Genomic DNA, 21,994 nt, shown 5'->3' on the forward strand with positions numbered 1-21,994 from the left:
CCCATTGCCAACACCTTGACACCTACACCCAGCTGAAAAGCCTACTATGAAATTTCCTCCACATGGCCCCCCTAATGAGTCCAGAGATGTCAGCTACAAAGTGATGGATACACATAAATTATCAACATTAAATATCTGGAAAGCATACAAGTGCCTTCCCTTACAATTTTCTGGGAAGGATCACTCAGGCCTGAACTTCTTGAGGTTGGGGAAGATCTTGGGGTTTCTCTGCAGGACCTAAGCTATGACAAGAATATTTGTGCCTTCTGGTACTTAATATCCTCCAGAGAGGAAAATGGGAAGGGTCAAAACAAAAGCAAGTAAGTGACATTCTATAAAGTTTCACTGCAAAAAGAGAAAAAACCCACCCTTTACTGGGAAAACCTCCTGCAGACCTTCCAGAACCTGTCCCAATCATCTCTAGCTATTTAAAGCTCCAGAGGGGCCACAAGATATGTTCTTACCTCCACTTCTTCAACCTTGATAAAGGAGGAATGGAAAACATATCAAACTCTTTGGTCTTCTGTGAACCTTCTTCTGGGCTTCAGGATTACATCCAAGTACAAGGTCCAGGTCACAGCAGCTGCTGTTTTATCATGGCCCTAGGGGACAGATTTACAAAGACATTCACTTCAACACCATTCTTGTGCACAAGTAGGCTTTGTAAATACTTGGGTGTGCAGATAGCATGGAAAGTGAGACTTATTAGTCCCACAGCCACAAGAAAAACAAAAATCAAGAGTGAAGAATTCTATCTAACACATTGATTTAGCCAGGTCATCCAGAGCAGCAACAAATGTTCCTTAGCTGCTCCCAAGATAAGAACCAGAAGACCAACCACCTCAAGTGTATGTATACCAATGCATGCTGCCTAGGGAACAAATAGGAGGAACTGGAGCTCTGCACCCAGTCAGAAAGTTGTATCACAGGAATAAATGAAACATTGTGGGACAACTCATATGACTGTAGGATTGTGATGGATGGCTATTTCGTAAAAGAAAGCAAAGAAGAGGAGTCATGCTCTGTGTTAAGGAGAACCTCGAATGTATAGAACTATGGCAATTATGGAAGCCCTATTGAATGCCTCTGGGTCAAGATCAGAGGGGTCATCTCCAAGGGGGATCTTACAGTAGACATCTGCTACCAACTTCCAAACCCAGACATTAAGGCCAATGAAGCAATATTTGGGTCACTTAAGCAAGCTTTGGGTTAACAGAACTTGGTTCTTATGGGTGATTTCACCCACTCAGACATTTGTTGGAAAAACAATACAGCAGCACACGGCATCCATCAGGTTCCTCAATGCACAGAAAACTGCTTCCTCATACAAATGTTAGATGTGCCAAGCAGGAATGAGGCACTGATGGTCTTGCTACTCACAAGCCAAGAAAACTTCCTTTTTCATAACTCAGTCGTGGCTGCAGCGATCACAACATTGTGGAGTCTGGGATCATGCTGAACATGAAGAGTTTAGATTTTAGAAGGGCAAACCAGGTCACTCGGAGGTCAGGTGGGAGGGACTCCATGGGAAGCTTCCATGGAGGATAAAGGAGCTAACAAGTGCTAGGAATTTTTCAAAAATGGTCTCATGGAAGCATAAAACCAGTTCATTCCCTTTAAATGTGAGGGAAGTAGGTGGAGCAAAGATTCCCTCGACTTAACTGCGAAGAGAAGTATACCAGAGATGGAAAAGTGGACAAATACCCATTGAGAACTACATTGCCAGGGTGTGCAGAGATGCAGTTAGAAAAGCAAAAGCTCAGCTCAGATTGAAATTAACCAGAGATGTCAAAAACTACAAAAAGGATTTTTCAAGTACATAAACAACAAGCAGAAACAGAAGGAAAACACTGGCCTATGGTTAAACTGGAGAGGTGAAATAGTCACTAACAACGCTGACAAGGGAAAGGTTCTGAATACTTTCTTCACCTCTGTCTTTACCAGCACTGTTGGGGCCCAGGCTTGGGAACAAAAATCCAGGTTGATGCAAACACAGACCCACTGTCAGTGAAGAAAAAGCTGGTATGTGAACTATTACAGAAGATTAACCCCTAAAAATCAATGGGCCTTGAAAATATCCCCCCAAGAGTGTTAAGAGAGCTGGCTGATGTACTTGCGAGGCTGTTCTCTATAATCTTTGAGAACTCTTGGAAATCAGGGGACATCCCAGAAGACTGGAAAAAGGCTAATATCACACTCATCTACAAGAAGGGCTTAAAGGAGGATCCAGGAACCCCCCCTCCTGGGGGCTATCACAAGACAAACGAAGCACCTGATTGGGAAAAGCCAGCTCAGATTCACCAAGGGCAAATCATGCTCGACAAACCTGATGGTCTTCTATGACAAAGTAACCGGTTAGGTTGATGTGAGGTGAGCAGTGGACATTGTCTACCTGGATTTCTCCAAGGCGTTTGATAAGGTTCCCCACAGCCTCCTCCTAGAGAAACTGATGTGTTATGATCTAGACAAGAGGTCTGTGCGATGGGTGAGGAACTGGCTGACAGGCTGCACCCAGAGGGGGGTGGTAAATAACTCCTTCTCAAACTGGCAACTTGTCACTAGTGGAGTCTCCCAGGGATCGATATTGGGCCCAACGTTGTTTAGTATCTTCATAAGTGATCTGGATGATGGGATCAAGTGTACCCTGATGAAGTTTGCTGACAATACCAAACTGAGTGGGGAAGCGGACACTTTGGAAGGAGGATCAACCTGCAGGAAGACCTGGATAGTCTGGAAGAGTGGGCTAACAGGAACCTTATGAAGTTCAGCAAAGACAAGTGTAAGGTCCTGCACCTGGGAAAACATAATCCAGATCCCAGCCTGTGCTGTGCTCCTATGTGGCTGGAGAGCAGCTCTGTGGAAAGAGATCTGGGTGTCCTGGTGGACAACAAGCTCAGTGTGAGTGAACAGCGTGCTGCTGCTGTGACAAAGCCAACGGGATGCTGGGCTGCATCAACAAGGGCATCACCAGCAGAGATAAAGAAGTTGTCATCCCACTGTCAGGGGATGCTTGTCAGGAGCACTTGTCAGCCCGCACCTGGAGTAGTGTTCAGTTTTGTTCCCGCCATACAAAAAAGATGTGGACAGGCTGGAGGGGGTCCAGAGGAGGGCCACAAAGATGATCAAGAGACTGGGAAGCCTGACATGTGAGGAAAGGCTGAGAGAATTGGTTTGTTCAGCCTTGAGAAGTCTTAGGGGAGACGTCATCACTATATTCCAGTATTTCAAGGGTGGCTACAAAGATGATGGAGACTCCCTTTTTACAAGGAGTCACATGGAAAAGAGGAGGGGTGAAGTGTACAAGTTACTTCTGGGGAGATTCTGACCAGACACGAAAGGAAAATTTTTCACAATGAGAACAATCAGTCTTTGGAATAATCTCCCCAGGGAAGTGGTGGATTGCCCAACACTGGACACTTTTAGGATTCAGCTGGACAGGGTGTTGGGCCATCTTGTCTATACTGTGCTTTTGCCAAGAAAGCTTGTACCACATGATCCTTGAGGTCCCTTCCAACCTGGTATTCTACAGTTCTATATGATATGATGATTATCAGATTGTAAAATGGCCCATGATTCTGTCAAGTGCCCCAAAACTGACCAAAACGGAAGAGTGTTAAAATACTTCCAGTAGCCCTCAAACAGCCCTCTTCCCTCTCCTCTGCCACCTGGGTGCATTCCATTGCTGCTCTAGTAATTAGCAGATCTTTTCTTTCTTTTTAAGCTGCAGAAACAGATGCTTGTTGCTCTGCTCTTCTCTCTATGCAAAATCCAGCAACTGAGCTCCATCACTTCAGAGAGCAGCAATCTTCTCTCCTTCATCAAGTACCATCTGACGAACGACTCTTCACTCTGTGATTCCCACTTCTGCTGTTACAGAACCAAACCAGCACGTACTCATCTTTTCATTTAGTCCACAATGTAGGTCCGAGGTTGCCATGAAGTGCCACAAGATGGTAAGGGACACATTTTACTATCATTTGTCCATATAGTACAGGGGGGAGCACTCATGAGAGCAAAAGTATATTTTGGACACACCTCTGAAGAAGACTTAAATGTGAATTTTGAATATTATGACATCTTTGACCTGAGATTTCTGAAGAAACTGCATCAAACTGACCTACAACTGTATGAAATCAACCTGCAACTCCAAAGCAAAAGCCTTCTGCTTTCTCAGATACAATATCATAGTATCACCAGTGAGTAAACTTAGTGTAGCCAAAGAAGAAAAATGCTAAGCAAGGAAAGTTTAAAAACGTTGTCATTTACTCAAAAGAACACAGTGCTTGATGAGCATTTACAAAAACCAGAAATCTGATTAACAGTGCAGATAGAAAATACATATTACAAAAGCTTTATCCTGGATTACCAATCCTTGAATAATCATAAAAAGAAGTGAGAACTGGTGTTAGTTTCCAACTAGGAGAAACTGATTCTATTCTTAACTTCACAATCGGGGCAAATAATTAAGTTTTTCTCCTCCTCTCTTTCCTCTTCAACAGGTCTTCAACAACATCTATTTAAACCTGTCTCTCTGATGGAAGGAGGAACCCCTGACTGTGAATGCACATAGTACTACTAGTCAGGGCTCTGATCTCTGGGCAAAATGCAATCCCAATCTCCTCTTTGATCTTTCCATTTGGGTCTACACAAAGATGTATGAAATAATGCTTTCATCACTTAACTACATATTTTCATGTTAAAACTTTGAAGGCTCAGGTATTTCAAAATATTATTAATTTGTACAATAACAGGCAATGTTTTATAAGAAATCTCAAGAAGTTGGAATGGTCTTACCGACTTGTCAGCATGCAGGTCCAGTTGCCCAGCATCTATGAACACGTTTGGCCTGGCAGGGAAAACATTACTTCCTGTAAACAAAGTTTATCCCAGCAGTTCCCATAGTTACTGATGATTAGCAGAGTATAAGTAGATGCAGAATTAATTCCATCTCAAAAGAATTATAGGAAGAAGAAAATGTAGGGACAGACAATATTTATAGGAGAGAAACTGCAGTAAGCAGACAGACTGAAAAATGGAGAAATATTAAAAAAGCAGTTAAAGACAAGATACCACAAATTTGTTTAAAAGTATAAATTTTATACATGACTGATGTTTGGACAGACTAGAATATCTTTAACACTGAGGAAATATGAAAAAGTGGGAACAGAACTTCATGGCCTGAACATAACTTATTTGCTTCTATAGGTAGCAAGTGCAGGAGCATCTTGATATTGCAAACAGAGCAGACACCTCAACCATTTATTTCATTTTTCTCTAATTTTTAATCTAACCCCTGGTCAGACAACTTTAAAAGAAGGCAATGAAGGCATCCTGAGGATTGCAAGGCTCAGCAGAATCCAGCATACTGCACATGTTCTTTGCTACACAAGATACAAGCTGACAAATTTAGTGCTTCAGTCTTCCACTCAGTGCAGGAGGTTTCTGTTTCTTCCTGAACTAGGTTAAGAAGCAATCTGAAATCTCTTTCTTGAGGTTGGAGGATTTCTCTGAAAGGATCTGTAGTAATGCTGTGAGCCTAGAAGAGAGAAAACTTTGTTTGTTACTTGTGGTAGAATCTGAAAGACACTCCAAGATCACATATGAGTTACTTTCATCAGCCAGCTCAGATCAATGTTTGCTAATCTGCCCTTATTCTTACATTACCTTTTATATCCTCATGCCAATCATATAATTATTTAAACTCAAGGAACTTACAAATAAATAAAGGTTATGTACAAGCACTCAAATATCCCAGGAACTAGTCAGCTGTACTGTAACAGAACTAAATAAGCCACATTAGGCTGCTCTCTTTTGCAGTGTTATAAATAGAAGGCATAGTTGTTAAAATCAATATTGACTTTCTAATTTATTTAAGAGAGCTTTATACCTATGTTAAAAATGCACATTTTTGATTTTATTTTTCCCCACATAAAAAGTAAACTAATTTGGTGAATTTATATGGGGTCTAAAATAAAATTTATGCCATGAAACACTTCAAAAACTTTTATCTGTGTTGCTACTCTAGTAGCTGCAAAACATCTAGCCTGTACACCACATACCCTTGCCATAATGGTAAATATGCTGGAATATTTAAAAAAAAAAAAAAAAATAAGATGACAGGGAATCCTTTTCCTTCCATGTTGTAACAACAAAAAGCAGCTTTGCAGGATTCCTAACAGTCAGGGTTAGGGCTATCTCAGACCAAGTGAGAAGAAACTTCAAAACCAAACTCAAAAGATTCTGCCAATCACACCTGCTGTTCTTTTATGCCAAAATGGCTCCTCCTGAGCACTTCTTAACTGTACTACGTATGGGTTAATAGGTTTTGTTGGTCTTTTGCCTTCCAAGTGGTTCCTTCTTTGCCTACCTATTAAAAATCCTTGACCTGTGGCTCTGTGGTTAGCAAAATCCATGGGAGTCAGTGATCTCTTCTGAGCTGTGTCTGTCTGTAAAAAATAAAGACATACTATTAGCTAGTATAGTATGCTTATCTACTCAAATGGTTTGGTTACAGCTTTTACAATCTAGTCCAGCAGGGTGAGTCCTACCAAGCTGCAAAGCTCCAAGCAGTACTAAACCTGCACAATTCTAGTGCGTAGATACCCTCAAAGGAACTGCTTGAGGCATCAGACTTGAGAAAAATCTCTTCCTCATACACTACTCCTGTTTCTCAAGGTCCCACACCCTCCCAAAGTTTTTTACCATGCTTCTCTCTACAGGCAGCAAGAATCACTGTACGGCAGAAATCAGGAGAGACCCAGTAAATGAGACCTTCTGTAGACCAACACTGGGCATGAATGGAAACTTCTGCACTTTTCCATATCCCTACTTGCATTGTAACATACCCTAAATGTATGAGTTGTGTTCGGCCTTGAAAACTGATCAATAATAACAGTTCTTTCTCTGAGTGGCCGTTGCTCTGTACTGCCAGGCACTGCACTTGACACTCTGCTATGAGCATATCGTCCTCGAAGCTGAGAGAATTAAAAAGAGCATTGAGAGAATGCAGTAATTGAATAGGTTAGAATAGTAATTCTTCCGTTGCCATACAAAAAAACACAAGGGAAGGAGAAAAGAAGAAAACTACGTTTTCACTCACTACAAGCACTGATTTAAGGTAATATTAAGGGTACTCATGATTTCAAACAGATTTGAGACCATTCCCTAATGTTAGTCTATAATCCCCAAAGGCTTATATTAAATTAAAAAAAAAAAAAGACTTTACATGTTCTTAATTCAAAGTATTATTCAGCAAAATCATATCAACATGTCAATTTACTTTCATTCTAGTGATTTATTCCGTATACTTCAAAAATAGGCCAGTATCAATAATTTGTTTGGTTAGATTGTTTTGGGTTTTTTTTCAGTCAGTATAGAATTATGGAATGGTTTAGGTTGGAAGGGATCTTAAAAATCATCTAGTTCCAGCCCCCCTGCCATGGGCAGGGACACCTTCCACTAGTCCAGGTTGCTCAAAGCCCCGTCCAGCCTGGCCTTGAACACTGCCAGTGAGGGGGCAGCCACAACCTGTTCCAGTGTCTCACCATCCTCACAGTAAAGGATTTCTTCCTTATATGTAATCTAAATCTGCCCTCTTTCAGTTTAAAATTGTTACCCCTCATCCTTTTCTACCTCATTCAGCATAATTTTCTACTTCTTCTAACCTAACATTCATATGACACTGAAAAGAGCTATTTAAATCCAGATGCATATAAATGCAAGTTTACTATCTGATTGGCTGTTTTTCTCTGTTGGCTTTCTTTTTTTTAAAAAAAAAAACAAACCCAAACAACAGATGTTTGTGTTGTCAGAGAAAAAGTCTTTCCACCTCTGTGACCTGAGGTCTTGCATTCTCATGGTACCCCCAACGTAACACACATTAGCATGTTAAGACCATGTATTAAATACAAACCAACACAAATTGTAAAACTGCTCATTTCAACCAGTGACACAGAGCAATTTATTTTCAAATAGGTTGAAATTCTTCACCAATACAAAATGAATATAACTTACAGAGCTCTGTTGTAATCGAGGTACTGAAAGATATTGTTCAACAGCGTCCGAGTTTATTGGTGGTAACTTATTCCGGGTGGTAGGTGCACGAGCAGAAGATAAACAAACCAAGCTGGCACCCCTACAGAATTTTAAGGGTTCCTCTTTTAGGAAAATTCACATTAAAGACTTCTTCACTGAAACAATATGTAATTATTAAGCAGTACATTTCTTTATAGAGCTCAGCTACAAAAAGTAGTATCAGCTAATATAGCGACAAAAAAATAAAACAATTGCCTCTCCTCAAAAAACACAGTTCTGCTTGCTTTCTTTTTCTCTCTGAATTCTAGAGCCAATAATAAATGTCAGGTTATTTCTCAAGTATTCTGCAAACTTCTTCACTGGTGAAATTTCAGTAAAGTTCTGAGGAAAGCAAAGAATAAAATGAAAAAACTCACAATTTAGTCCCCCTAAGGATTTCATCACTGTATATATTAGGAGCTTTTGAGGAGAGCTGGTCAGAAGTAAGAGAAGGTAACCTACGATGGCTTGGTAGCTTCCTAGAAGGTGCCAGGAGTACCCGAGATGATGAGAGAACACTGTTATCAGCAATTCTCCCCAACCTAGCGTGCACTGAATTTGGAACATTGGAGTCAATGCTAGGCTGTTTGTCTTCTTGCTCATTCCTAGGCAAAAAGGAAGGAGAACAAGATAGGGAATGAGGATGAAGAAAAAAAAAGGATTTCTTAACAGAATATCTTTGCAACCTCTATAAATCATTATCACATCAGTGATACACACGAAGGAGATAACTGCATTCTTATTGCCTTTTTGCAATTGCAAATTATCTTTCATATAATATGAATTATGCTTCATTTTGAAAATGTCAATACCAATACTTACTGTATTTTTTCTACTGTGGCAACATGCCTTTGTTGAAGCGGTTTTGCTTGAATTGTCATCACACCATTCAAATCACTACAGAAGTTGCTGGAGAAACGGTGAATCTAGTAAAAGCAACAAATATGTATCAATCTTTAGGGTTTTTTTTGAAGAAAGACCTCAAAAAGCACATAGTTAGGAGATATTTTACTTGTTTCTTAGAAAAGCTTCTGTTAAGATGATTCAGCAGAATTCTCAGTAGTAGATGGGGCCAAATATGTTATTTTCCTTATTTTAAACAGATTCTTACAAACAGAATTTGGGTAGTATTTAGTTACTGAACTGCAACTCAGTTTGCAATGTAAGTTTCAGTTGAAGCTGGAGTTCTGTTCTCTGAAGTTTCCACTTTCCCACAGCATAGTCCAGCCCAGGGGCACAGAACCTGGGCATTACTTAACTTATCTAAGCATTTTACTTATAGAACCAAGTACACCAATGGAGAGCACTGAGACTGCTGTGCTCTCTTCTATTTCTCATCTCACTGCCTAAAAAGCATGGAAAAAAAAGCAGGCAGAATAGAATGAAGTCGCTTGAACTGAACAGGGAGACACGGGTAAATAATAAAAAAAAAAAAATTAAAAAAAAACCAAACCAAAACAAAACAAACAAAAAAAAACCAGAAGCAGTGGCTAAAAATGAAAAGAACGTGCAAAACAGGAGGCAGGGTACAGAGGGAGGAGACAGCAAGCAGAACAAAAAAGGGCATTTTATTAATACAAACATGAGCTTCCACAAAACCAGGTAAGGTGTACTGCATTTTCTAAGGGCAGAATATAGTCCAACACGTGTTTTCCTGGAAACTAACCTCAGCAATATTTTAGCGGTAAAAAGCACCTTTAAGAATCACCAAAGAGAAGTGAGTGATAGTAAACAAGAAATGCATATTTAATGGCCCTTCATCTTAAATCAGATTACTTATTTTAAGCATACCTAATTGGTTTAAAATAAGAAAAAAAAAAAAAAAAAAAAAAAAAAAAAAAAAAAGAGCTTTTTGCAGCTTCAATGAGGACTCTGTCCAAGCTTAGCAGAACAAAGAACACCATTTGACAGAAAGTTATTTTTACCTGCGAGGAAAGAAAATGAGACCCAAAAGATACACTTCGTGCTTCAGAACCTCTGGAAAGAGGAACGCTCCCAGCATCTGCTGTAATATGAACAGGCAACTGAGGCAGTTTTCCTGTAACAGCTTTCAGTTTTTCCACATGTTTGTCACACTCTGCACAACAGAAAAAAAAACAAAAAAAAAAAGTAGAGGGAGTAAGAGGTATTTTGTATGTTTACCAGCCATCATTTGTTGAAATTCAAACAATATTATACTTCACAATAAATAAAGACTTTCATATAGTTTTAAGTTTCCATGCTATTTAAAAATCTACCATAAATGATGCTTTTGTGAAAGCATTCTCATTTGTTTATACTTTCTCTGAAATCAACAAGCAAATTGGTCTGTATAGGTAGAGCTGGAGGGGGGCGTTTGTTTAAGAAAATACTGCTAAGACTCCTGGAATGTTATTTAAAAACTCGCAAAGATTATTTTTTTTAAGCAGAAAAAAAAATCTGTATTTTGAAAAAAGGCCTATTGATCCTATCCTTGCCTGACAGCAGCTACACATACTTTTATTTTGAGTATATATTACCAACTTATTTCTATTATAAACCAAAATTCTTTTACATTCCTAGTTGAAATACTTTGGTTAGCTAGTTATGCCCTTCATCAAGATAAAAGAGCACACCTATCATAAGACTGCTAAGCTATCCTCCCTAAACTGTAATATTGAGCTAAACAATCCACCTGTAGTGTGAAAAACCCTTTTATATTTCAGTAACACCTGAAATGTTAAGTTCTGATGCTGCAAGTATTCTGAGAAATTTTGCCATTTCTTACTTTGTTGTACTTACATTTGAGGTTGAGTGTACCTTACATTTGAGGGAATTTCCAAAACACAACCCCAAGTACTCTTCTGTTACTGTCCTTTTAAATCTGTTACTGTCCTTTTAAAATACATTGAAAGAAGAACTGAGATTTCTCTCAGCCTCCAAAGAAAACACATGCACTCTAAATAGAATTTCACTTCTAGTTAATTTTCCTAGCTTTAGCTTTTCCTCACTACACTCTGGTAGAATATGAAAACATAAAATAAAGTAACATGCATCACCATTTTTTCATCCTATATTAAATTCATTAACTCCTGTACTGTCAGCAAGTCTGTCTATCTTGCTTTAACAATCTGACTACCTAAGGGTTCTTTTTATTACATAGCTCCAACAATGAGGACTAGGAGACTTTGATTCCTAAATTCCAGATTTAAACCAGGTTGTCAGTGATCCCCTGCTAGCAGCATCAATTTGCATCTCAAGCCAGTGATTAAGGTTGGGGGTTTTTTAAACATGCTCTCCTGTAATGAAGATCTTTCAGTCAGTATTCTTCTTTTTTTTTTTTTTTTTTTTTTTTTTTTAAATTAGTAGGAATGTTTTTATTTTAGGTGCATGCATGCATGTGCACGTACACCTGTTGCAATGCACTACATATCTCATTAGCATGGTGCTATCAACATGTTATCTTAAAACACCTGGATTTCCCAAGCTTTATCTAAGGGGCAAATCACTTTTCTTAGGTATATTCAGTAAATACCATATCTGAAAATACCAAATACCTGTGATACTAGTTTCCCAATTTTTTTTAATCAGTTCCTCCAATATTCCAATTACATTGTTCCACATATGATCGAATACTTCAGAAGCCACAGCATCTTTGATACAGGCATTAGGAGAAACAGGAGGAATGCCACGCTTACTCCTCTTCTCAGCAAGATGCCTTTTCTTTTGTTCCCAACTCTCATCATCGCTAATAAAGGAAGCAAATTCAAATGAATTCCCATGGGTTTTGACTTTTTTTTCTCCTCCTTCTAATGTATCAAATCAATAGAAACATACATACAGAAAAAAAGTCAGTCAGCTGTAGATCACAAAAATTTCAAATTCAAACATATAGATCACCTATGGGAACAGAGCCTATTGAACACTTTTAATGATTTCTCTTGCTTGAAGGTAAAAAATTTAAAAATCCAGTAGTCAGGGCATTATAACAGTAAGATCTGCAGCTCTAGAAGGAACAGCTTTATATGTGGCATTTAAGTAACAGCTAAATCCTATGCTTTTTACCATAACACAAGGGAACTATTGTCTTGTATTTGGCAGGAGGACTATCAATTAGAACTTTTTTTATCATGTCCTGTGTACCTGCACACATCTGCAACACTTCACCACTGATCAAAGACAAACAACTTCAAACAATTTCTGCAGCCTAACAATAGCAGAGTCCATAGACTTACACTCACCTCCTTCCCTTCCATTACGTTTTTTTTTTTTGATTCTGCCTACCTAGGGAAGCACTGTACAGCAACATTTTCTACCTTGGTTTTCTAATATATCTCTCAAAGAAAGTTTTAACCTTTTTCTCTTTTTAATACCACAATATTTCTTTCTAAGGAAATGCAATTTTTTTTTGAGATTACAAGGATGATCCCAAATTCATACTGGTTTCTACTACACCCCCTTCTCTTTTCAGTCACTTTTTCACTTCCCCCTCAGACTGGACGGCAAACTTCTTAACTATAACTGAGATTTGGCTGAATGGTCCTACTCACAAAATGACCAAGCTATTTTCCTATCAGGCTTTGTAACATCTAATGTTTTAGTTACGGGGAACAAGGTATTTCAGAATTGAAGGAAACAAGAAACAACATATTGAGGAGGCACAAAGGAGAGAAATGCACCTTCAGTCAAGTCTCTCTCACAAATGAAGTTTGCTTACTTAGCAAAACAAAGAGAAGAATCCTAAGAGGATTCTTAAACAAAAACCCTTTCCAAACAGGCAGTTACCCAGGCTCTTTCTTTCAGAAACAGGACTGAAAGGGTCTCAGTCTGGGTCCTCAGTTTTACACAACAATCATGTCGTCTTCCTGTAGGTGCAGCAAGCTTTAGCACAAAAAGCTATGCTTTGTTCCCCACTAGTCCTACCAAAGCTTCCCCCTCATAGAGGCATTTTATAAAACAGCACATTGTGGTCTTTCATCCACCCAGTAGCCTACGCTGCTGAAATATTCAACTGGCTCACAGGAAACCTAGGTTGCACTGTCAAGACAGCTGTATGACTCATGTCACTCACCAGGGTGCTCTAAATGCAGGTTATATCCTGCACTTCTCCTCACAAAGCTGTTATACACTGCACAGACAGAATTTAAGATTCATTAGGGCACGCAAGGAGAACACATACATTGCAATGACCCTAAACAAGCTTGGTGGTCAAGGCACTCACCTGGAGAGAAGAGATTCCTTCATTCTAAAGCCTACCTCAAAATTAAATATTCATTGTATTGAATCTCCATGCACAAAACACTTTGAAAAAACTAGTGGTTAAGACACATTCCTCTAATATGGGAGATGTGAGTTTTGAACCACTAGAAACACATACCTAATCTTCCACATGCCCAGTGAGTGCTCTGACCACTGTGCTACCAAACACAGGGACAGAAGGAACTGTATTTTACAGAAAAGAAATGCAGTTTATGAAGCCCAACTGGGTTCACTGACAATTGTTCATTATATTCTTCAAAAATACATATATCTGTTATTTACAGCTCCTTGTTGTCAAAGGCAAAATATTCTTCTATTTTTCCATCCACATCATAGATTTCCTCTTCCAGGAATGAATACATGGATGAGTCAGGGGCAGAAATCCTAGTGGAACTTGAATCTAGTGATTTATGTATTGGAGATGCTGTTGGGATCAGTTTAGAGCCTGAAATGCAGAGCCTGAAGAAAAAAAATATCAACAAAATGAGAATTAAATACACAAAGAAAAAAGAAAGTGCATATTTAATTATATTGAAATGTTTCAGTAATATGAAAGTAGTATTTGTACATATTTTTGAAGAGGGAACACCAAAAAGAAAACTTAAAAATATTAACATACTCTTTTATATTATTAGTACATTCACCGAGGCCAGGTAAACACTTGGTACCCACACAGGTGTCACTTCTGCTCTGAAAATGCTGAAAGCCTTCATCCTTTGGCAATAGGAGCTGCTTTCCTAGAACCCTGAATAAAAAAGGAGAGAGTGAGCAGTACCTTAGATGGAAACCAACTCCATATGCAAATATCAAGAATACAAATACTTGCAAACAGTAGGCAATACAAAAGCACACATTACATTCACTTTGAAAAAGCAAATTTTCAATATGGAGGGGCCAGGGCCTTGTGTAATACATTAACATTGCCTAGTATTTAAGTCATTAAAGTTAATTTGATTTATGCAAGATGACATACTAGCTTATCATTTTTAAGAGAAAATAGTCAAACTTTTTAGATTGTTCTAATGGCAGATAAAGCAAACACACTTCCTTTCTTATCAAAACTCCATAAGAAATGTTTAAAAACAGATGCAAAAGACAAATAATGTCTGCTATGACTTTACTTATCCAATGCCAGTATCCATCAACGTGAGCTGAAGTCACAGAATCATCTAGGTTGGAAAGGAGCTTGAAGATCATCCAGTCCAACCATTATTTTGTAAGCCAAGAACAAAAAGTTTTCTTTAAATAGATCTGATCTTTCCCTTATTGATGACAGTTCTCAAATATATTTATTCCCACATGCTAAGCTAAGTATTTACGTACCAACATAGCTGTTCTACAAATTAGAAAAAGGACAGCCAGCAAGCTCTTTGAAGCACAACTCTCAGAAATAAATCTGGCATCCCAGAACTGAGTAGCTAGTCAACACAAACTGAGTTTTAAAGTTTAAGCTTATTCTTGAAAATAACTTTCTTTTTTTTCTTTTTAAACCACAGGATGTACCACATTCCTTAGTACCAAATGACACAGAGGTCTCAGATTTCTTCAGTTCGCTTTCAACTTCTTAGGCTTGCTTAGTATTGCCAGCATTAGATTTGAATCAAAAAATTGTAAGTACAGGGAATCACTTAAAAAACATTCCACCTAGTGAAGATACTTTGAAAAATGACTTAAAATTTTGAACTAATTACACAGCACAAAATCCTGTCTCCATTTTATGCATATTCTATTAATTTTTACAGTATCTAAAAAAGGCAAAGCATGGTTTAATGCTAGTGAAAATTGCCTCAGATTTATTTAATAATTCTCTTGTTCCTAACAAAGTGTGACAAGCTTTGTTAGTTGATTTTAGTTTACATTTACTAGTAACAAGCCTCTGCAAATTATCTACAAGCATTGAAAGCATACTGCAGTTACTGACAGCATTCTTTTTAATGGTGTTAACAAACCATTAACTAGAAGATAGACACATGCAGGTCTATGTATAGAACAGCTCTGAGTCACCACATGTCACTAAGAATGCCATCATTCAAGAAGGCAGTACAGTACAACACAGCTGACCTTCTATCCCCTGTACTATAAGGAGGAGTCATCAGGCTGCCTAGACATTTTGCACACCTATGTAAAATAATTTTCAATAATCATGTCTGCAGCCTTCTATCTGTTCAACTAGTTACTGCCAGGTTGGTATCACACATTGTTTTACATTGAGTTACATAGCCTAGGAAGGCATTATGGCTATGCAGTATGTATGAAGCATGCTGTCACCTTCATTTTTTTATTTATTTTTAGGAGAATTAATAAAAGAATTAACATTTAATTTCTTGAACTTCACAGTATTACTTCAATTACAGTTAAAAAAAAAAAGTTTCTTTATAAGATGCATTCTTTAATTAGAAAAAGTAATTATGAAAATGGTGCATAATTTTCTCATTACATCCTGCTAAAATATCTTTGTCCGCAGTCATTGTATTAAGTAAAAGAGAGCACTGGCAGCTATTGCACCATCACCCTGATGTACTGCTTAACTATGGCACTGTTCAGTCCCAGAGATTCAGATCTGAATGCAAAAGTGTTACTGCTATAATATATCAAGAGCAATTCACACACGGGAATCCCAAAAATTTAAATTAGAGTGATAACTGGTTAAAACTAGTACCAGTAAGAAATTTCCTTACCTTATATGAGGAAATCGTTCAACCCAGTCTGCACATTCTGCCTGCAGGCTCTGAGTTTGGGAGGTCACTTTTCCTTCAAACAGCATTTCATCAATCTCCCAAAGTAACTGATGGACTCTCTGTGTGTTGGCTTTATCAAATTCCTACATATTATAAAATAATTGTAAATATGCATATATGTTTATATTAAAAACCACAGTATTTACGGAACAGGACAATTGGGACAGATTTGGCTGAGCATCTTGGAATGGATCTTCAGACACACAGTTTATATGCTACAGTGCAAAAAAAATCCAAACCAAACCCAAAACCAACAACCCAGGTAGACAGCAGAAAGAAACGAGCTGCCTAGGATTAGCCAATAGAAAACCCTACTTGTAAGGTGTCTGGACTCCTGCCCCCTTCCCTACTCCAATATGGAGTGAAGCATGCACACTGCACCTCTGGGACCCACAGCACCAAGCTCCCTACTTTTTTGAGCAGCACTTTTCCTTTCTGAGTAAAACAGCTAAGAGGGCAAAGAGGAGGCCACCTTCCTGCTGCTTGACATAGTCTGGTGGTTAGGAAACAGCCCTCAGTGTGAGAAATGGCCTTCCACACCTCTTCACCAAAGCTACAACTCAGTGAAATCAGAAACAGGTGAGCACAGGGGCATATGGAAGTAGCAGGGAAGAGCCTGATTTTATGGACACAAGTACTTAGCTGAGGGTTCCTCAGCTGGGGCACTGTTTATAATGATATCTGGCCACTTACATTAGACAGTCTGAAAAAGAGAAAAAAAGTTACAATACTCAGGGCCTAAATTGTATCTGTTCAATTCCTGCTGAGTGCCCCAAACACTTCACGCTACAGAAGGGATCACACTGAAAAGGAACAGGAATGTAACTATCACCCAGGTTACTGTATGATCCAGGGTCAGGCTTTCTCCTAGAGGGCTGGCAGCGGCAGATGGGGTCAGTACCCTAAAGGTTAGGATGTTTTGCAAAAGGTATGGCAGAACTACCACTAGCAGCCACGGACAGCTTTTTAAAATGAAAGCAGCAGCAACTGCAATGTTTTTGGATTTATTCAATGCTGCCAGACTACATTAGGCACGCCTCAGAGGTCAGCTCCCCTAACAGACTTAATCTCTATCTGCATCATCTATGAAACAGAACTGAGAAGAACTAAATATTTACTCAGGCTGGGACATTTACATGCATGCTCATGAATGTACTTTATGACTCAAAACATTGAGAATAGTTCCATTTAGACACTTCCAGCATTATACAGTATTTGAAAACACATATTTTATCATTCTCTTGGACTCAGAAACCTAAACCTACCTTTTTTCCCAAAATTTCATTATTTCATATTTTTATTCCAGTTTTCCTTGCTACACATCAGCTGCACTGATATTAACTTGCAAACAGGAACTATTTTTTAAATATTCAATTATTAGTATACTTACTCATTAGGCTATAATGAATTCCCCACAGGACATGTGCTGCATGTCCGTTTTCTGTAAAAATTAACCTGTTGTACAATATTTAGATAAAGTGTACTGTAAAAGTTTCTGTGACGTACATCATCCCTCCAGGAGTAAACTGAACTTCTTTCAGTAGACAAACCGGTAGTATAGCTCTTTATTCCAGACCAAGAATTATTCAACTCCGTGGGTGTTGTACAATCACTAGATGAAAGTGATGAAAGCGTTCCACTGTGAAAAGACAAATTACAATGAAGAACACACCGATTTTCTGCATAAACGTTTTAAAAATAACGCAACTGATCACATGAATGGACAGCGATACATATTCCTGTTAGATGCAAGATTTTCAGGACATGCTGTTAAGAGTCAGTGTGAAGAGTTGCAAATGTACGTGGAGTGCAATGACCACATGCTCCTATTTGTACCATTTACTGTCTTAAAGGCGATTCTTTCTACAGCCTTATGCTTTTATCTTATATATAATTTATTTATATTGTATATAATTGCAACTATAAGGCCACTCTAGAATATATACACACACATGTACCAAGCATTTCCACCTCTAAATTATTTTGTTTTGTCCAATTTAGTTAAAGGTCACATCAAAACTACACATTAAAGATAACACAGGCCTCCTTTAAGTCTATTAGAAGCTATCACAAGAAAATGATGCAAAACTGAGCATAACATCTAACGAATGTTTCAAATAGCATTGAGTTGACGTATCTGTACACAATGTCTTTTATGCTGTTAGACCTGGTGCACTTTAAACACTGAGGTCTAGGATTCCAGCTCTAAGAAAGCTCCAGCTGGTCCCTGCCAGCTACCACACGCCCTGGGATGCAGTGAAAGCAAGGGCAGTCAGACACACAGGCCAGGCAAATCCTAACCAGCACCAACTGGAATGAAACCTCTTGAAAGTTAACTGACCTGTAATGCTGATGAGCATTATTTGCATTTAACCATGAAGTCTGACTTCCCTTCTAGACTTAATCAGTGCCCTTCGACGTACTTTAAAAATATGTAAACCCATATGACAGATCAGACAAAGTTCAAACCTTCTCAACTATGGTTTAGATCAATTCATATGAATTATGTGTTATGTGTAATCTGCACATTTCTATACATGAAGAGAATTAGGCAGCTGTCAGAAGCAGAAAACAGCAATATATTCTAAGCAACAAATATCATATAAAAGTAGCATGTAAATTGCAGAAAGCAAAGATAACAGACATATTTGCTTAATCCTGTAGCGATAAATTAATAAATGAATAAATGGGTAAATTGTGAATAAATTATGAATAAATTATGAATAAATTAATAAATTATAAATAAATTTAGTGATAAATAAACTGACATATACAGAAGTCTGAACACAGCTATCTCAGATGATTTAAAGTGCTGTTTTGCCTGCAAATTCAAATAATCTCTGAAGTTAAATTCCTTCCTTAATAGTTGTCATCCGTGAGAATGACTAGAAGCATGACTAGTGAAAATGAGTACCAATATTTAAATAACTATTCAAGCCAAGAGTCTTTGATGAAGTACCATTTCAGAAGTGAATGCATACCAGGTGTAATTGTCGATGGCTTCCTGCACATTTCTCTCAAAAACTGCTGGAAGAGAGTCTCCACCTTTTCCAGAAAGACACTGATTTGTGGAACCTCTGGACAGTCCCTTCCTATAAATACAGAAACACACAATTCCATAATATTAGTAAGGTTAACCCACACTTCTACTGGAGAAAAAAGATGACAGCAACTCTCTTGATTTTTTCATTCCTATCCACCAACACAAACACTTGCTTGAAGCAAACTACCTTATTTTAAAATATTTTTTATTTACCATGTTTACATAAATATTCTTCAGAATAATGTACATATAATTTGAAACTTATAGGCATTCTCCTTCAGTTTTGCACTTTAAAATTTGCACAGTGCACACAAACAAAACAGCACGTCACTATTGCAGGAATAGAGCAAAGGCACAAACCAGTCATTGTCCACACAGTAGTTATTCAGTTATGTGCTTCTGTTCAATCATTAACATCGAGCCCATTTTCTCAGACATGTCTCTACATAAGAAGCTACAGATATGGTGCCAAGAAAACAGTGGGCTTTACTAAAAAAACAAGCTCTTAGCTTGGCTGTTTTTAAGTGAAACAAGACATCAGTACATCAGGAAACGTGGGCAAACCCTCAATACATTTACAGGCCACAAAGCGCTAGTTCCTCCAGTACCAAAGATTCCTTAACACTGTATTAAAAACCAAGCCACAAACTTTCTAAATGCCTTTCCAGCATAAGAGACACTAGAACTTGTCTTTTTTGGTACTCCAAATACCTGAACACATGTTCAAACTTCAAAACCTCTTCAAAATGTATTCTGAAAATGTGTCAAAGTGTTCCTCAAAACACTTCGAGAGCAACAGATTACTTCAACTGTGGAAGTTCCTATTTTCATCTCTCATAATCCTCAGGTCATAATCAGGTCATAGCAACATGATTGCAACAAAGTACATTTGTGAATGAGTAACTGTAAGGAAACAGCTAACAGCTTAAGAGTTTCCTTGATTTCCTTAGCCAAGAACTGTAGATTGGCCCTACTCTACCTTTTCCCAATCCTTTCTTGCCTTTATGCAGTTTTAAAAAGATGCGTATGTCAAAATCTAACGCTCCACCGAGACGAGCCACATCACACATGCCAGTCCTTATGCCTTGACTAATAAAGCCACCAAAAACCTACCATAAGTTTAAACTTCTCATCAGGAATAGACCCTGAATGGCAAATTCGTGGAGTCTGAGACAACAGCAGTGGAAAGCAGCTCTATGCACCTGCTCTAATCCTCCTCTCTCTTCCCTAGGCATCTGCTTTTAGCCACTGTCAGAACCAAGAGACCCTACGAGAAGTGATACAGTCCAGTCTGGTGAAAACTTAATTTTGTCATAACACCGAGCTCTATCTCCCAGGTACTAACAGTGAGGTCAAGCCTACCTTCTACAGGGAAAGCTGGTTCCCTCTGTTCACATCCTGACATTTCATCTGCCATGTTATTGCCCGGGAAATGTTATAACATCTTTCTCAACTATTTTCATAGCTGACCCTGTCCTTAGCATATTTACACAGCTCAGTATCACCACCACGACTTTTCATTTCCACTGCTCACCCCTTTACCCGGTCAGCTAGCTGGAACTGCCCAGGATAGATCCCTATGAAACACTACTGGAGGAGGAAAACAATTCCCACTGCCCTCTGTTTCCTATTGCAGTGATCTGCCTGTGCAAGAACTCTTTACCCTTGTAGTCCAGCTGCTTCGTTTACTTCAGTGACTTCTGGCAATCTGAGCTGACTACACTGATTTGATCTCCTGTATCTACAAGGCTTCCTGACTTTTCAAAGATCCCTGGTGGGGATTAGGGAGGAGGCACTGTGTTTGTGTCTTTGAAAAACACCTGAACTTACAAACGTGAAAGAAACAGAAATACCACCAATAAAATTTGATGGACCTTCTCTGTGAAACAAAACACATGCATTACTTAATGGCAAATACATGATGTGAGATGGAGCAACGAAGTGTGTCTGCCCCATCACTGCACCTGGTGCAGTGGTACTCCTTCTCCTGAGTCCCGGGAGCACATGCCGTTAGAAGATGCGCCAGCAAACGACTGCAGTAAAATAAAACGAGAGGACAAGCCTCTCGCAGCACATGCCTCGCACGCTCCGCCAGCGCTGGGAAGCGAGCGCCGGGGACTGCAGCTGCCAGGTCCCGACGGCTCTCCAGCCCTAACCGAAACCTCCGCAGTCGCAGGCGTTGCGCGATGACGGTACAAAACGACAGCTCTGTCGTCCGTCCCCCCCCCGCCGCGCCCGCGCTTCAGCCGCCCCAGCCCGGCGCTCCCGACCAAAAGGGCGCCCGCAAAATTAAGCGTCAGCCTGAACGGGAGGGGTGCACATCTCCCCCACCTCTGGTCTCTGAACAGGCAGCCAATAAAGGCTCGATTTAGGATCTTTCTGCCCAAATAGAGTCTCCCTCGCCTTTACAGATGTAAAAACATTATGCGGTGCTGGACCGTTGAATAAAGAATTTTCCCTGATAATTAATTGAGCTCTCCTCCGAACTATCCCTGTGCAAGTCATCGATCTGCTAGAGCAGGGGTGATAGGGCAGAGTGCAGGCTGGCAGCTGCAGATTTACACTAGACCATCTCTAGCTCCAGTATATAAATTCTGGTGTCTATGTATTTTGCTGAAAGCCTCCCTTAGAGGAGGAAGTACATCTGCTCATAAGCATGAAGAAAACAACTAGGAAAGAAGAAGAAAGGCAACATTAAAAATCCTGAAAATTAAAAGACTGTTTTTCTATAATGAGAGGTTTCATACACCATACTCATTCAAACAGCAGCATTCAAATTATACTTAAACGTTTCATAACCAAACCAAATTCTGTGTGCTAAGAAAAGCGTATGGAAAACGACTGTGCATTTTTTCCCTGATATTTAAAGAATTCTCACCAAACATAGCTTTAAAAAAAAAAAAAAAAAAAAAAAAAAAAAAAA

The 21,994-nt window shown here is 38.9% G+C and overlaps 2 protein-coding genes across 2 annotated transcripts in view; both read right to left on the reverse strand.

Moving 5' to 3' along the window:
• Positions 1–4,247: 4,247 nt before the first annotated feature.
• On the reverse strand, positions 4,248–13,566 carry FAM149A (family with sequence similarity 149 member A). The gene is made up of 9 exons (XM_026847034.1): positions 13,409–13,566; positions 11,589–11,779; positions 9,999–10,150; positions 8,896–8,999; positions 8,451–8,678; positions 8,014–8,134; positions 6,846–6,974; positions 6,368–6,446; positions 4,248–5,536 (listed from the first exon to the last, which is right to left on the reverse strand). Exons 1-9 carry the CDS (start codon positions 13,420–13,422, stop codon positions 5,463–5,465), a joined length of 1,092 nt encoding a protein of 363 aa, XP_026702835.1. The 5' UTR covers positions 13,423–13,566; the 3' UTR covers positions 4,248–5,462.
• Positions 13,567–13,576: 10 nt separating this feature from the next.
• Positions 13,577–21,994, reverse strand: part of TLR3 (toll like receptor 3) — a 37,090-nt gene continuing 28,672 nt past the window's right edge. The window contains exons 6-10 of the mRNA XM_026847033.1: positions 19,010–19,120; positions 17,535–17,667; positions 15,969–16,111; positions 13,910–14,035; positions 13,577–13,749 (exon numbers count right to left, since the gene is read on the reverse strand). Of these exons, the coding sequence (XP_026702834.1) occupies positions 19,046–19,120 (75 nt within the window). The 3' untranslated portion in view covers positions 13,577–13,749; positions 13,910–14,035; positions 15,969–16,111; positions 17,535–17,667; positions 19,010–19,045. The remainder of the gene's footprint in view (positions 13,750–13,909; positions 14,036–15,968; positions 16,112–17,534; positions 17,668–19,009; positions 19,121–21,994) is intronic.

Source organism: Athene cunicularia (assembly GCF_003259725.1).
Source record: "Athene cunicularia isolate RWA chromosome 4 unlocalized genomic scaffold, athCun1 chr4_part1, whole genome shotgun sequence".
In the NCBI taxonomy this organism is placed as follows: Eukaryota; Metazoa; Chordata; class Aves; order Strigiformes; family Strigidae; genus Athene; species Athene cunicularia.